General features: G+C 35.5%; 1 protein-coding gene across 1 annotated transcript in view; it reads right to left on the reverse strand.

Moving 5' to 3' along the window:
* Positions 1-3,687: 3,687 nt before the first annotated feature.
* LOC114250785 (uncharacterized) overlaps positions 3,688-17,386 on the reverse strand; it is a 35,403-nt gene continuing 21,704 nt past the window's right edge. Inside the window, exons 5-6 of the mRNA XM_028184799.2 lie at positions 10,666-10,870; positions 3,688-5,167 (exon numbers count right to left, since the gene is read on the reverse strand). Of these exons, the coding sequence (XP_028040600.2) occupies positions 5,073-5,167; positions 10,666-10,870 (300 nt within the window). The 3' untranslated portion in view covers positions 3,688-5,072. The remainder of the gene's footprint in view (positions 5,168-10,665; positions 10,871-17,386) is intronic.

The following is a 17,386-nucleotide window of genomic DNA, read 5'->3' on the forward strand; positions in this document are numbered from 1 at the left end:
AGCTGTAACAGTGACAAGGGTTCCAGTACAAAAGCCAACTATCCCGTTAAAACTTATCTCTAGGCAATATTGCGTGACAATACACACTGCGCTGTAATCAGATTATCTGGCCATTTCGCCGCCGTCCAGGCCAAACTGGTCACTATCAAGTGCTGGCAGACACTAAACTACCAGCCTATCAGCTTTTACGCCCTGTCGGTTCCCTCGTGTCAATTTGAATAAAGTACGAATAAAAAGTGTAGTGTAAGGGCGCCCTAATCGGCCCCGATTTTATCAAAGCTCCATTCGAAGCGTGTAGGCACTTTTTACGCATCAATAGATCAGAGCCAGAGCCAATTTCAAATAAAAGAAAGAATAACACGGAACGTTAAAATGTTATTGTTTCGTCGAAGCGGCCTGATATGTTTGGTATTTTACTGGCTTTGTAAAACACTCTGTATAAATTGTTTCAACACAATTGCCAATTTTTGAGGGCTTTAGCTTTCGGTTCGCTGGAGACATGATGGATTTTACAATGAAGTCAATTCATAGTGACTTTATTTCTAAGGCTTCTTTGAATCATATCAAAGAAAAGAGCTGGTTTTCATAATGAAATATTTAGAATACTGCGCGTTAATTTCATCTAGTTCAGAACTTCTTATTTTATTGTTAATGTTTTCCATTTTTGTCACGAAAGTTTGCAAGCTTTCCGTATAAATGGATTTCCGCTGTCAACAATACTTTGTTTGACGAGCGAAATTCCACAACGTCGGAGTCTCAGTGACGTTTTCATTAAAGTGATGTCTTCTTCTCAGTTGACGGAAAATCATAAGCCATTGTTGTATTAATTTTATCCGGGCTTCGGAATGTTAAATGAGCGATATTCTTTGAACTCGAATTGTCAGTTATAAAGTTATTAAGATTGTTCTTTAGTATGGAACTAATTATTGTCATATTACGTGCTTTGATGTCTGAAATTTGTTAGAATTGACTTTTGTTTACTTTCAGTTTTTAGTAGACTTTTAATTTTAAATCATTCCCTTCAACTTACATATTTAACAATAAAATACTTATTATTTAATCATTTGCACAATGCAGGGCTTAGGATATTTCTCTCTAGTCCGTTGAGATTGAGTTGTGAGACAATTCCTAAGCACTATGGTAGTTTCTTCAATTGAGGTTTAAGGAGATTTTGGTTTTATTTAGCAGCAACATACACAGTTATGCCTTTTTCCGATAAGTACTATTGGAAGGTGCTGACTATTTTGATTGAGCACTCGCATGCCTATTTAAGCAAAAAATTATAATAACGTCAAACCCAAAAGAATGCTTCATTTAATATTAAATTTATGTTATGTATCTTGGGAAAGAAAACACGACAAGACAAATAATGAAAACTACTTTTTCATATTATTCGAGATTCCATTAACGAAAACAAAGACTTCACATAACCCATTGCTTATCTCAATAACATCCACAATATATTTGAGAAGATCAATTTACTTTCCTAAATATAATAAAAGTCTGGTACACAGTATAAGAAAGCTGACAAAAGGGAAAGATACGAGCCCAAACGATTTGTACAAGATGGTCAGGATGAAATGCTTTGTGGACCCCGAAGAGGGATTTACCCTTTTAACTCGACGAGTTTTCGAAGTAATAAGACTGGATATGCATTTTTGGGTAAGACGCTTGTCCTTTATGTGAATTTACATCTCGTTTAGATTAGATTGTGTACGACACATTATTTTTATTAAAATACATATATTTTAAGCATCAAATTCGGTTAGCTCTTAAAGCCGTGTATTGTTTGGAGAATTTCTAGGAGTTAACTAATTTCATTACAATTACATTCACGGTTTGATTTTGCGTTTTTTATTGTCATTGTCATATTATAGGCTGAAGTTACGAATCCTTTTACAGTTCTCGTGGTCACGTGGTCAAGGTATTATTTGTCGATGAACTCAATATTCACATAGCCACAACTTACATTTATGTGTACGACTCGTGTAAGCCTTAATACTGTAAATTGTTTGTTAATTAGGCTAAAATACTATTTATTTTTACTGGTGGTAGGACCTCTTGGGAGTCCGCCCGGGTAGCGCCTATTTCCGCCGTGAAGCAGTAATGCGTTTCGGTTCGAAGGGTGGGGTAGCCGTTGTAACTATATTGAGACCTTAGAACTTATATCTCAAGGTGGGTGGCGCATTTACGTTGTAGATGTCTATGGGCTCCAGTAACCACTTAACACCAGGTGGGCTGTGAGCTCGTCTACCCATCAAAGCAATAAAAAATAAAAAAAATCATTTTTGCGTTAGTCAAGGTGTTGAAATTGCTTGGGTACATGATGAAGAAATAATTTAGAGTGTTAAAAATCAAGCTTTATGGGCAAATTTATGCGTAATTGGTAGACAGTGCGGTTATTTAATACCATCCTGTCTAAGACCTGAACTCTTGAAGGATGACGCTATAGTGGCTAAAACTACAGAGACAAAGAGACATCATATCTCAAGTTCGAATGAGTGCGTTCTCTTGTAGTGGTAGGGTTTTTATAGGATATTAATGAATAATCCAAAGGTTGCGCTATGATTTTCAAGTAACACAAAACAATACACTGAGTTTTTGAATACAGTTATTGATGCACCGTTGTTCGATCTCGCAGGCGGGTACAAATTTTTCTAATGAAATACGTACTTAGCAAATGTTCACGATTGACTTCCACGGTGAAGGAATAACATCGTGTAATAAAAGTCAAACTCGCAAAATTATTATTTGCGTAATTATTACCGGTAGGACCTCTTGTGAGTCCGCACGGGTAGGTACCACCACCCTGCCTACTTCTGCCGTGAAGCAGTAATGCGTTTCGGTTTGAAGGGTGGATCAGCCGTCGTAACTATACTGAGACCTTAGAACTTTTATCTCAAGGCGGGTGGTGCGTACCGTGGCGGGTGGCGGGTACGTCGTAGATGTCTATGGGCTCCAGTAACCACTTAACACCAGGTGGGCTGTGAGCTCGTCCACCCATCTAAGCAATAAAAAAAAATAAAAAAAAAGGTATTGTAATAAGGTTCAACTTTATCGGATAAGCGACGTGACGCGCGAACGCAGAATGTGTTCAAAGATATCTACAAACAAACTTATAAATATTCCTCTTGTATATAAAATAAGAACAAGGCCTTCGACATTCTGGAATTTTAATGGTCCATCTTATTGTTGTTGTTCTTCTGTTGCAGCGCTGACGAACGGGTACTATTTTTTTTTTTTTTTATTGCCTTTGTAGGCAGACGGGCATACGGCCCATCTGATGGTGAGTGGTTACCGTCGCCCATGGACTTCAGCAATGCCAGGGGCAGAGCCAAGCCGCTGCCTACCGCTTAATACTCTCCACAAGCCTCGTTTGAAGAAGGACATGTCATAGCGCTCGGGAAACACCGTGGAGGGGAGCTCATTCCATAGCCGGATGGTACGTGGCAAAAATGTTGTGATAGTATGTCGGCCGATTCGTGATCAAAGATGTTTAGTTTTCGAAATCTGGGTATCTCGTGCGTGTGTGTTTGTGTTTTTTTCTGGTACCCATAGCGCATGTTAAAATTAAAGCATGCGGGTACGTTTTAAAAAAAAAATGTCTACGGCTTCAGGAAAAAGATATTATGCTGTGGTCGATCTAAGATGCCTGAAAAATCGGTTAAGGATAAATAAAATAACCTATTAATTTATCAACAAATTTGTTTCTTTATTTCAACAGAATCATGCCAATAAATGACTAATTATAATACACATTGACAACAAAAGCAAAATTGTTTCCATATTTACAAGAGAATATGCCGAGGGGATATGTTTACGATACTAATGGATGCGATCATGCAGAAATGTCTCAAGCAAACGATAATTTGAAGATTGTTCACGTATTTGAAAATATACGTCTAATAATATGTAAATTTACTTCAGTAATTATTTCGGATCCTGACTACTTATTAAATTTTCGTGTTTGGGTAACGTATTATTTTTATGTATATTGTATTTATATCGTCAATTGTTGTATTTTGACCGATGGTTAATAAGTTAGTAATCTATTATATAATGTCGTGGGTACTACAACTTCTTCGCGGTATCATATTTAAAAATGTTTGATTGGGATAGATTGCTGCGACACTTTTGCATAATCACGTCAACATCATTATAACATTGCAACAAATATTCAGAAAACTGAAAAATAATTTAATAAGAAAATAACGATCTATAAAATTTACTACTAATTAATTTAACGTTTTGTTTGTCATGTTGATATGTAGCTTCCTCGATCTAAATTTATGATTTTCCAAAAATATTTTTTGTGAAAATTTCAATTCATTTTTCCATCATGATTTGTAGAATTTTCGATCTTATGTATAAATATCATTAGGATTGAATCAGAGAACAAACGTATTTACATTTTACAATGAAAAAAATTGTGAACAATTTACTAATTAAATAAATTTCTCCTATATTTTATTTAAATCAAATTACAACTTTCAATTAAAATTCTCTCTTAAAAAAACACCCTAATGTTATTTTTAATTTTTACATCAGTTTAAGATATAATCTAAGAAGGCGTTCCTAAACGATATTTACATATCCTTACCTTATATTAGTGTGATAAAAATAAAATAACTAAAATAAAGATTATGTACTGTAAAAATATTTCTTTGAAATTTAATCATTGCTGGTAGCGTCCACAAAAAACTTCAATTCGTATTTGTCGTCAGCTCTCTCTCGAAATTACACAAAAACCAGAATTTCTAACGAACCAACAATTAATTTCGAGAAAAGCCAACGAAAAGCCGCATCTAGTCGTAATCTTTCACTTCGAGAATATACAAAAACAACATCACCCAACATACGCGCAGGTATGTAATCTTTACAACTAAGAAAATAAAACACGTACGATCACAAACTAGTTCTTATACGTAAATAAACTTTCCTTAAAGAAAATACTATAACTGACTTAACTACATAATTGTTTGTTTGTAGCGCCTCGTACGTGAGGCATACGATCCAAATCTCGCGTTCGCATCTAAATCACGTTACGTTAATAAAAGATGGGAGATAATTTATCACGTTTCTGATTGCGTTAGGGATTTGAGAAACAGGACGAGAGAAAGTGTTAACAGCATTACACTTAATGTAGACGTCCCGACGCCACTCCTCACTGAAACAAATAATCTGAGTTATACCGTGTTTTTTGATAAGCCACTTGAAGGGAATCCGTTTTGTTTCCCCTTCATCCTTTGAGAACAGACATGGAAGTCAAGGCGCTCTCTGATTGGACATTGCTGAACTCACTTATTTAATGATAAAGTCGATTTATTGAATTAACAGATAATAATATGTGCAAATCAATTTGTATGACTAACTGTACTGTGTGCTTAATGCGAGTTTTTAAACGTTCTCGATAACGTAAAAGTTAACTCTTATTTATATGGAATGGGATCGTTTGCCTGCGTTTGTCGCTAGGGGCGCTGTTCCAACTGCATACAAAACTGGGTTAACTTTTACGCTATCGAGAACGTTAGAAAACTCGCACTAAGCCCACTGATTTTTCCTCGGCTTCCGCGAATCGTAGATACAATAAAACTACTTTTACGGTTTAATCTTACTTCTTTATATTTTTTGTCATTGTCATTATATCATTTCCGACCTTTCAAATATTTTACAGTTTTCTGGGTCACGGACGACTATAAAAGTGATAAATAGTTAATTATAATACATTCGAATGGCAATGCAATTACAAAAAAATGGTATTTACAGCTGAACGCTGCTTTTGAAATCCAGTTGTCACTGCCACTAAGCAATCACTCGTTTCTGTTTGAAGGGTAGTACAGTCGTTATGCAATACCAATGAAACTTCGATCTCATGTCGTATTGAAAATTCCTGATTTCCAGAGACTCGTAATAGCCGAAATTCCGCTCTAATAAGGTATCGGATACGCCCCTAAAAGTAATTAAAATCGCAACTGATAGCTACATAACTTCTGAACAGACACGCTAGGTAGCCATTGCTATTCCCAAGTTAATGGTCCGAGATATCTCGATCAACGTCCGTTTATAACATTGTTACGAAAGCAAGTAGTTATAGGTCGACGGTATTAAATTATGGTTGCGATTTAAGATAGTGTATTTCCGGGCACAATATGTTCTTATATTACCATAGGCAGCATTTTGTTATATTTGGGAATGGCTGGACGAACGGCATGCTCTTAGTGATTGACTTTTGACAAAACTATGTTAGTACTGACTGACTGTACTGAGTAAATCCAAAATCGTGATCTTTATACTGTACTCAGGTAGAGCAGAAAATGCAGAAAAATATTTGGTATTACAGAATTTCTTTAAAGTTAAAAAAATTGTTTTTGTCGACGTAAAATGAAGGCTGTGTTCTGAAAGTATGAAGCTTGCTGTCTTTAGTCTTTAGTCAACACCGTACGTATTTTATTAATTATGCCGTTTGAGGTTTTTTTTTATTAAGTGCTTACTGGAGCCCATAGACATCCACAACGTAAATGCGCCACCCACCTTGAGATATAAGTTCTAAGGTCTCAAGTATAGTTACAAGTTAGTTGTCGGACAAAGCTAAAGTCATGGGCAAGCCAATTGGTATTAATAAATTTGATTAATAACCTTTTTGTATGAATAACGTTTCTGTTCGCACAATGACAAACTCTTATCAATTCGGTAGCGATCAGAAACACATTAGAGGAGACGTCATTCCAGTGGGGAATTCGTTAAGTCATACATAAAACATTCTCTCTTAATATTTTGGTTAACATGTCGATTCGAGAAACTCTAAACAAGTCGAATAATAATAAAAATGTTAATAATATAAGGGAAATCAATAAAAATCTAAGATTTTTAAACATTTTCTTATCATTCAATCGACGGCTTTGTCCCTAATCTTCCAGGCAATCATAAGACGGACTAAATGATGTATTAAACAATAGTAGATTATTAATTTGAACTCGATCTAAGTAGTAATGCGTTTGGATTTGAAGGGTGGGACTATTATGAAACTAAGACTGAAAACTCATGCCTCAAGGTGACTGGCAGCAAGAACTTTTTAATGGTAATGGGTTCTAGTAACCACTTAGTAGATGGTTTTTGGACACAACTGCCTGTCAATTGTAGTAAAAAAAATTGGAAAATCCAAATCCACGGGTGAAAGCGATCATGGTCCATCTGGTGCTAATTTATTACAGGAGCTCATAGACATAACAATGAGAAGGAAGTCATATACACTGAGGAACTAGGTTAAAGCCTAAATTTCTGCCCCGTTTCAGAAACAGGTAGGATAGTGTCAGCTACCTACCAATCGCATGCGGAGTTAATACACGGTTTTATTCTTTCATCTAGCAAATTATCATCGTGAACACCTCTCAAGGAAAGAAACTTGTTGCATCGCTTGATATGAGTACACCGAACAAATTATGCTTTAGGCCACGACGACTTTGTGTATTATGTGGAAGCGGTTTATCAAAATATTTGGATATATGTACATCCATAGTAAGGGCTTTAACTATATTTCAACTCTCTGATGCAATTAAGACTCTGAACTCAACAATTCATATTGAGACATATATTGGCTCCTGTAACGCATTAGTTGTTTTGCAACTCGGGACTTCTCATTGCAAGTGCTCCAGCGTTGAAAAGTTATTCTAAGAAAACTTTTATAGTTATAATATTCATCAACCTCACCCTTTTCTTAGAATCGTTATGCATGAACATAGAGCTTAATCTAAAATTAGATCTAGTTAATCATGAGGTAGGCTAATAAAATGCACGATCGATTCTGAGAAATACTGTTGTTTTGTAAATGACTGTATAGTTTTGAATTAATCATTGCTTTTAGTGATTCTTGCAATAATAATTTATATTACCCAATTATACAGCTGGTTCTCTTTAAGTTGAAACCTATGATTGCTTTATTTTACGTGTGATGTAAAACAAAACCTGTTTATATAACTTAGTCGGCGATGATTACAATTTTTTTTGTCCTGTAATCGTCAGCAACAGTCAAATGAATGAATCGTCTCATTTTTCATGACCCATAACTACTGTCAACTCAGGATTGGTACCACCATTTTCGCTATTTTTACCACGAATCAATCATTTGTTCCTATCGAAAAAGCCGAACTCTAGCTGATACCTTAAATTATTTTATTGCTGTCAATGGTAGTAGAGTTTTTGGCTCTCCTAAATGCAGTCGTATGGTTAATGGCAAAATTAAATATACTTTCTTATGGTGACCATTCCAGTCATGTTATGGTAATTTTAAGCCAGTTAAATAGATACGTGAAGTGGTTCGAGACATAGGGTAGCAATTAAAATAATCGCGAAATGAAACCGTGGAATTTCTAGTATATAAACTTCAAACCCTGAGCAAGTATTTTTACTCTTGAAACCTTTTTCCTCAGAATCAGACAAAGCTATGTTCAGAATAAGAGCGAGGAGCCAATTATAAATACTTACTTTCACGATTCCTTGAAACATAGAATTATAAGGATGTTATTGATTTTTCATAGTAAGTCGGCCGAGCGTGTTAGCTTTGCCTGAAAGCTTAGTTATGTAAATGCCAAATGGAGTTTTAACTCCACCCCTAACTATTAATTCGTCCATCGATTTTTCGGTAACATTGTTTTAAACGTTTATAAAATCGCTCTGCCTTTAATAATGAGTTGTACGTAATAATTTAGATGCAATGTTTCAGCACTTGTTTTAGAATTGAAATAAAAGGAGACGAAATTTATATTAAGCTATTATTGGAACAAATAGATTTCACAATTTTCAAGTTTCATATTGAAATATAAGTTTAAATTTCAGTGCTTCGATTCCAATACATCAATCTGAAATACTTGTTTCGCGTCGAAATATGCAAGTTGGTTGTTATATGTACTCGTGCAGGTTTACTATGCGTATTTTGACGTGACAACGTCTTATAATTCGATGGAGCCGGCTGCAAGCACGAAAAAACGTGACTCATGCGGCGTTACCTCGCTCTGAGGCGTTCCATTCAAGGCTTGAAGTGCAAGCGAGAGCGCGCAACGAGCGACAAAGAGGCACAATCGGCCTCCGCGTTCGGCAGCGTTCGACATCTGTCTCTCTCCTACTTGAGTGAGTGATGCATCCGCGTGGACAGCTGCTATACAATAATACATTTACATGTTTTCAGTGAAAAGTGAATGTGGTTTCAATTGTTTATATTAACGATAATTGCGATAATTGAAAAATGAATCCATTCCATCAGTATTTTTTTATGACGTTGTCACGTTCAACTATCGTCAGTAAACCGACTTTACAGACAACCGTTTTTTGTTACTACTTAAGATTTGAATTTACTACTACTACTACTTTATAACTACTTTTATCCGATAAGGCAGTATTAAGTGAAGGTCGAGTACATATACTTTGACAGATTTTGATTTTTAATATACATAATAATATTATTATGTACATTCAAAAAATTGTTACATCTGTTTTCGATTTTTAAATTAATGAGTTGAAGTGCCGTAAGTTAACCTACCCAAAGAACAATAGTTTTTTTTTATTGCTTAGATGGGTGGACGAGCTCACAGCCCATCTGGTGTTAAGTGATTACTAGAGCCCATAAACATGTACAAAGTAAATGCGCTACCCACCTTGAGATATAAGTTGTAAGGTCTCAGTATAGTTACAAGAAGTTAAAAGAAATTATTATTTAAAAAAAATATTGGCACATCGAGTTAATCTACATAATTATTATTAACGTAGGCTTTGAAAAACGTTCGTTTTTAAATTTCTAAAAAAAATCAATTATAAGATCAATATAATGTCATCTGAAACTATATTATGTAATAAGGGTAATGCGATTATATAGCAAGAGACCTTTAATAGTCTCTTCGATCTATTTCCTGTTCACAAATTGTTACAGGATATCTGATTTGTATGACGCTTAACATTTTTATGGTTTGATTACAATTCTTCTCTTTCTTGTATGATTTGTTTGTTGATTGTTTGATTTAAATTACGAAATTTGATAGTCAACTTATCATCAGATAATGCTTAGATGTATTAATTCTAATGCAAAATTAACACTTAAAAAATAATAATAATGTTTTATCATGGTTTTTAGGTATGTAGACAGACAAGGTCTTCCCGAAGAAGAAACTCTCAGGTTGCCAATGGCTCACCTGGTTTTAATGGTTACCGGAGTCCATAGACGTCTACAACGTAAATGTAGCCACCCACTTTGAGACATGAGTTCTAAGATCTCACTTTAAACTACGGCTGTTCCGCTCTTCAAACCGAAACGCATTACTGCTTTACGGCAAAAATAGGCAGGGCGGTGGTACCTACCCGTGCGGACTAGCAAGGCGTCCTACCACCAGTAATTACGCAAATTATAATTTTGCGAGTTTGATTTTTATTACACGATGTTATTCCTTCACCGTGGAAATCAATCGTGAACATTAATTTATTAAGCTTATCATTGCAAAAATTGGTACCTGCCGGCGGGATTCGAACACCGGTACATCGCTACATAAGAATGCACCGACGTCTTATCCGTCAGGCTACGACAACTTTAAGTGGTTATCGAAGTATATAAACATCAAACCGTGTAATATGGCTATGGTTATTGATTTATTTATTATTATTGATACTTCATTGCTTGCTTACCAATCAACATAGCTTGTTTGCTATCAGCTAGTTGGCTGTTGCCCACAACAAACTCGCTTCCTTCCCGCCACGCCGGTGCTACTCTTGCTGTGCATCTTACTTCCATAGACCTGCCCATAGGCACACGAAGACCTAAGGCGGCCGACAGTAGTCCATGGGCGTACTGTGTCGGCGGATATTCCACCAACAGAGACGGATCAGTCACCTGTTCAGATTATAATTGATTAAATAACTAACTGTATTTGATAATGAAAAATTAATTTGTAAAATCACTTTTAACTTGGATTCTCCACTGTTGCTCTGAAATTATTGATTGTCATTTTCTTTGTCAATTTGCATATGAAATTAAGATGTGTGTAAACTATGGCCAATTTCAAAATAAACAATAAACTAGATAGCTATAGTTGATAGTTATAAAAAAAAACAATGAGACGTTTTATTTATTGTATCACGGATAAAGAAAGACGCGGTTCATCTGATACTACGTGGTCACTGTCGCTCAAGGCAATTCAACAAGGTCATTTTCGAAAGATTTTCCTAAACACAATTTTATTACATCCACGATCTCCTTCTTTTGTTTTCTCATTATACCAAAGAATCTGGGTACTTAATAAATTAGCATTCTTCGAAGCATATTTCTGATGATCATCAAACGAGTTATTAAAATCCGTCACGTCGCGAAATCGTTATAACGATGCGCGAACGAAGATTTTATTATTTGAAGATCACGTTTAATATCATGTTTAATTTTCATTAAATACTGCGTACGTTCCAACTAAGGTAGGTCGGATTAATTTCACCGTCACATCATAACGTATTATGTAGATTATATACAGAACCTTGTTTGATCTGTTTGAGTGACGTTGCTTCTTAAAATATACGAGTGAGATGTTTGTTTTAATAAGATTTTTGGAGTGCGTATTGTTTAAAGAAGCTTCAGTATATATATATATTTAATATATATAATATATTAATAATAATTATAATATATATTTTTTATTGCTTTGATGGGTGGACGAGCTCACAGCCCACCTGGTGTTAAGTGGTTACTGGAGCCCATGGACATCTACAAGGTAAATGCGCCACCCACCTTGAGATATGTTCTAAGATCTGAGCATAGTTACAACGGATGTCCCACCCTTCAAACCGAAACGCATTACTGTTCCACGGCAGAAATAGGCAGGGCGGTGGTACCTACCCGCGAGGACCCTTTTTTTTATGATTGAAGGATTACTGGTGGCCCGGAGGCCCCTCCAGTTTCACCAGGACAGGTGGGCGAAGCGCGGACCCACAAGAGGTCCTACCACCATAAAAATAAATTTAAAATATTATAAAAAGTAATTGTTTTGGGAAAATAAAGACATTTATTTTTGATATCGGGTAAATCGTGACCAAAGTTAATTCATTGTAAGAGAAAATCTTTGAATTCCAACCATAATTGTTTTTTTTTTTAAACCACTCACTCTCTAACTTAAATTGAGTACCTACAACGTACAAAGTTTTAACTCAATCCCTAAAGGTACATGTACATTTATGTATTTCGAATGATCGATCTATTTGTAGAATTCGGTAGTATAATGGAATCAAAGCTGAACAATTTTGTACGTTTGTCAGCTATTCCATAATATGCTATTGGCACTACATGTTATGTAGATGAAGTTTGCAGGCAAACCCTTATATTGTGTTTTATCAATTGCTACATAGGTCTCATTGAAATTATATGAACTAGAGGTCCCGCAGTAGTCGAAATTCGACTATAATTAATTTGGAATTGTAAGTTTGTACACTATTATGATTGTATTTTATACTTCTATAATCACAAATTTCACCAAGACTACACTATAAAAAATATTATAAAAGACAAACAATATTTAATCTATTCTCAATTTGACAACAGACGTCAAGAACAAAAGTTTGACAATAAATAGTATGCGTGTGTGCGTCAAATACATGGTATGTAGTGTGTGTAACGTTTTCTTTATTGATTTAATGTATCTTTTATGCATTATTTAAAAAAAATATTAGCATTGTGCACTTCTTCTCTATATTCTCTATAAGTGTGGAAAATTTCATAATCCTCCGTCCGCGCAATTTTCGTAAAAAGGGATACAAAGTTTTTGCTTCACGTATTAATATTATGAATGAAATGATATGTAGGTACATGAAATTACTAAACTGACATATGAAATATGAAATGAAATATATTATAAAGAGGAAAAATTTGTTTGTTTGTTTGTTTCGAATAGGCTCCGAAACTACTGGACCGATTTGAAAAATTCTTTTTCCATTAGAAGCCGACATTGTCCCTGATGAACATAGGCTACTTTTTTTTCATTTTTTTTTTTTGGTTTCATGTGTGTTTTAATGTTTCCGAAGCGAAGCGAGGGCGGGTCGCTAGTATGAAATAAAATTGTACTACTAAAAACGTGTGTACGTTTTTGTTTATTGCTTAGATAGGTAGACGAGCCCACGACTTTCCTAGTGTTGAGTGGTTGCCGGAGCCCATAGACATCAACAACGTAAATGCACGACCGACCTTGAGATATGAGTTCAAAGGTCGCAGTTTTTACAGTACGATGGATACTATCCACCCTTCAAGCCGAAACGCATTACTACGTTACGGCAGAAATAGGCATACTTATATAAGTATTATTATATTGTTATTATCTACATACAGGTGTGGCCTCACAATTGGAATTGTTTGAGATGATCGCATCATCGCCCCGCCTGCCACCGGGGTAGAGTTGATCCATACTACCTAGAACCACTGCGATCATCCACAGTGTGCTTCCAGAGATCTTTTTTTCCACGCACTATCCGGATTTGGAATGAGCTCCCCTCTACGGTGTTTCCCGAGCGCTATGACATGTCCTTCTTCAAATGAGGCTTGTGGAGAGTACTTAACGGTAGGCAGCTTGGCTCTCCCCTGGCATTACTGACGTCCATGGGCGACGATAAACACACATAATCAAGTGGGTCATATGCCCGTAGGCCAAGAAAAAAAGAAAAAAAGTACAAGGCACCCTACCACCAGTAATTACGCAATTTAGATTTTTCGTGGGGTTGATTTTTATTAAACGAAGTTATTCCTTCACCCTGGAAGACATTCGTGAACATGCTTTAAATATTTATTTCATCACAAAAATTGGTACCTGCCTGCGGGATTCGAACACGGTAAAGTCGTATTACTAAATACGAATGCATCCGGCGTCTTAACCTTTAGGCCACGACGACTACTATCTTTTAACATAATGTGACTTTGTAAGTTTTATTTTTTCATCATTAGTTCATGATTTTTGTTTCTAAAGACACTGAATGTAACAGGTAGTTAACATAGAACTCAAGATATTTGACAGATGCCTGAATGTCGCTAACGATATCTTAAAGATAAGTTTGCTTAAGTACAAGTCCCGAACAATGATGTTCGAACCGCCGATCTACCGAGCAATTACACCTTCTCGCTGGAAGATCTTCCCTTAGTTGTCATCCAAAAAGCGGAATGTCTAAAAGAGAAATTTGCTGTTGGGGGCACCTTCAGCAATGGAGTTTTTCCCTTTGAAAGCACATAATAATGTAAATTTCGTCTTTATGTCACTTTTATAAGACCAAGATTTATTAATATAAGTTGACAGTAAGTAAAAGTATTGCATTTTATTTGATTTTTCGATTTCGTCTACAACGCTATTATTGAAAGATCGGAGATTGTAATTTTAATGTAAATAGTCCAAGTTTTTTACTGGTAGTAGGACCTCCTGTGAGTTCGCACGGGTAGGTACTACCACCCCGCCTATTTTTGCCGTGAAGCAGTAATGCGTTTCGGTTTGAAGGGTGGGGCAGCCGTTATAACTACTTGAGACCTTATATCTCAAGGTGTATGGCGCATTTACGTTGTTGATGTCTATGGGCTCCAGTAACCATTTAACACCAGGTAGGCTGTGAGCTCGTCCACACATCTAAGCAATAAATAAAAAAAAACTAAGATTAATCTCTACGTAGCTGCATTTAAAGGTCACGTTTGTTTACGATTATATGCCACGGTCATAAAACGTGTTACGTAACGTTTACAAAGGGAAGATGTTCCACCGAGGGGTGACATTGCTTTGTAAACTAACTGTACAAATGTTGTTTTTATATACTTTCTGTTACAAAGTGTTTATTAATTATTAGGAATATACACTAATACTGATTACAGAACCCTCCACTATATGCTGACAGACATGCTTCTGCCTTTACTTTAATTTAGTGGGCGGTAAGTAAACTATTTGAAAAAAATTTATTAAATCTTTGTTAAATTGGAACTTTAATAATATTCATGTCTTCGTAAGAAGCAATATAGAACCGTGTTTCATCATCACCCAGCAGATTATATGTGATTTAAATGAAAATTTAATTTCAAATGAAAGCCTATCCCATCCCGAATCAAACTACGTATATACACGTAATTTTATTCCTTACAAACAATCACTTCATCAAAGTACCAACTGTAAATAAACTGTACGTCACGAGACATACCTAAACAACTAAAATATGTACATATTACATGCACACAAGGTTCAAATTCCTGCAAATCATTTCAGATTTAGAATGTTCAATTACACGACTTCGTAATTAACTATTGTAAACATGGGGGTAATCTATGAATAGTTTTCCGCAAATTCAAAGCAAACAAACACTTGGATGAACCGTTGCGTCTTAATTCCACGTTTAGGTACGAGTTTCATTCGGTCCCTTTTTTTACTGATGTTAATCAGTTCACGGGCGCATGGGCCATCTGGGGGTTAATTATTTTCGGTTCGAAGGGTGGGATAGCAGTCATATAGTACAACAAAAATTAGAGGTTCACCTCCCAAGGTGAGTGGTCACACAGATGTCGCTAACATCTTAATAGCAATCGCTAACATTTTACTGGTGGTAGGACCTCTTGTGAGTCCGCGTGGGTAGGTACCACCGCCCTGCCTATTTTTGCCGTGAAGCAGTAATGCGTTTCGGTTTGAAGGGTGGGGCAGCCGTTGTAACTATACTGAGACCTTAGAACTTATATCTCAAGGTGGTTGGCGCATTTACGTTGTAGATGTCTATGGGCTCCAGTAACCACTTAACATCAGGTGGGCTGTGAGCTCGTCCATCCACCTAAGCAATAAAAAATAAATAAAAAAAGGCCGTGAATTAGAAAGCATTATCGCTTAGAATAGATATTGGCAGGGCGATGACATCTACCCGTACAGGATCACTAGGGGTCCTACTACCAGTGAACGCTTGGAAGGTTAACGACATAGAGAAGGTTTTCGGCTGACATTGCTCAGTAGACCGACGGTTATCCCTTTGTCATTACCTCCCAAACAACTGTCAAATATCTTCTGTTCTGTGATGGCTACCGCGACAAACGCTCATTACTTATAAATTTCAGTTGTATTCGAATTACTGATTTTCAAATTACACCACATTAAGATCGTTTAAAATTACCAACTGTAAGCCCCGCGACAGACCTAAACAACTAAAAACCATATTATATGCACAAAAAGCTGAAATTCCCGCAAATCATTTCGGATTTAGAATACTTAATTACACGAATTTGTAATTAACTATTGTAAACATGGGGTTAGAGGATATAGAGACTGCCGAGGATAGGAAGACGTGGGGAAGCATAGTGGATCGAGTGTTCAATACTTCAAACTAGACACGACCTTCAGAAATGAAGAGACCGACTCAGAAGAATAAGAAGAGGAATATCGCTTAGGTGATTAGATTAGTTCACTAAACCGTGAATACCACTTTGGAATTGGAAAAGAGTTGTTTTTATATTTGCCGTATAAAAAACAATTTCCAATTTGAAATCTGTGATTCTTGATCAACGAACACATGTATATCGTCGCCTATTAAACTAATTAAAATTTCTAAAACAGAATAAAATAAATTTTCGCAAAGCAAGCAACTAGGCCAAGTTTTATGGATTCAACAGAAACAAATACAATTTAATGAACTAATTTGGACAACCTCGTAAAAGTCGTAGAAGCTGAGGTTAATAGAGTATTACTATATTTCAAAAATTATTGAATTGAAATACTTTATTAGACAGCGGTATGATTAATATAACGTTTAATAAAAGATTAGGAGAATTTTATTTAAAATAATCTGACATGAGTTATCTTCGGTCTCCTGGATATAACATAAATTAATAAGTTTTTTTTTATTGAATACGATTAAGCGATACGAAACGATAAAAACACGATTTATTTATTTAGTAATGTAATCATAAGATTGAATAATTTCTCGTACTGAAGATATTTTAAGGAAGGTAAAAAGTACAATATCGAAATCAAAATAATTGAATTTAATCGTAAAAATTGTGGATTCGTTGCATTATTATATTTCAAGGTGTGTTTTTCTAGCGACAGTCACCACATACATTATAGTACGTAATCTTGACCAGAAAGAAAAAAAAGCACTAGTCTAAATTACGCTGAAAGAATAGATTGCCTAATAAGAATATAAATAATAAAAATCGCCTACACATCTAATAAAGTAAGATACAAATCAACTAAAAAAGTAAGTTATTTTTAGTTAAGTTTCCCCCTCAATAAATCTAAGTAAAAAGAATAACGAATGAAACTAGCTACACGGTGCTTCTATACGAAAACGAAGCCTTTTAATTTTCAGGTCAATCGATGATATCAAATGACAAATTTATGCTTGGAATGTAAATCTGAAATCTTGAAACAAA

This window comes from Bombyx mandarina, chromosome 22 (assembly GCF_030267445.1).
Source record: "Bombyx mandarina strain Sakado chromosome 22, ASM3026744v2".
Classification (NCBI taxonomy): Eukaryota; Metazoa; Arthropoda; class Insecta; order Lepidoptera; family Bombycidae; genus Bombyx; species Bombyx mandarina.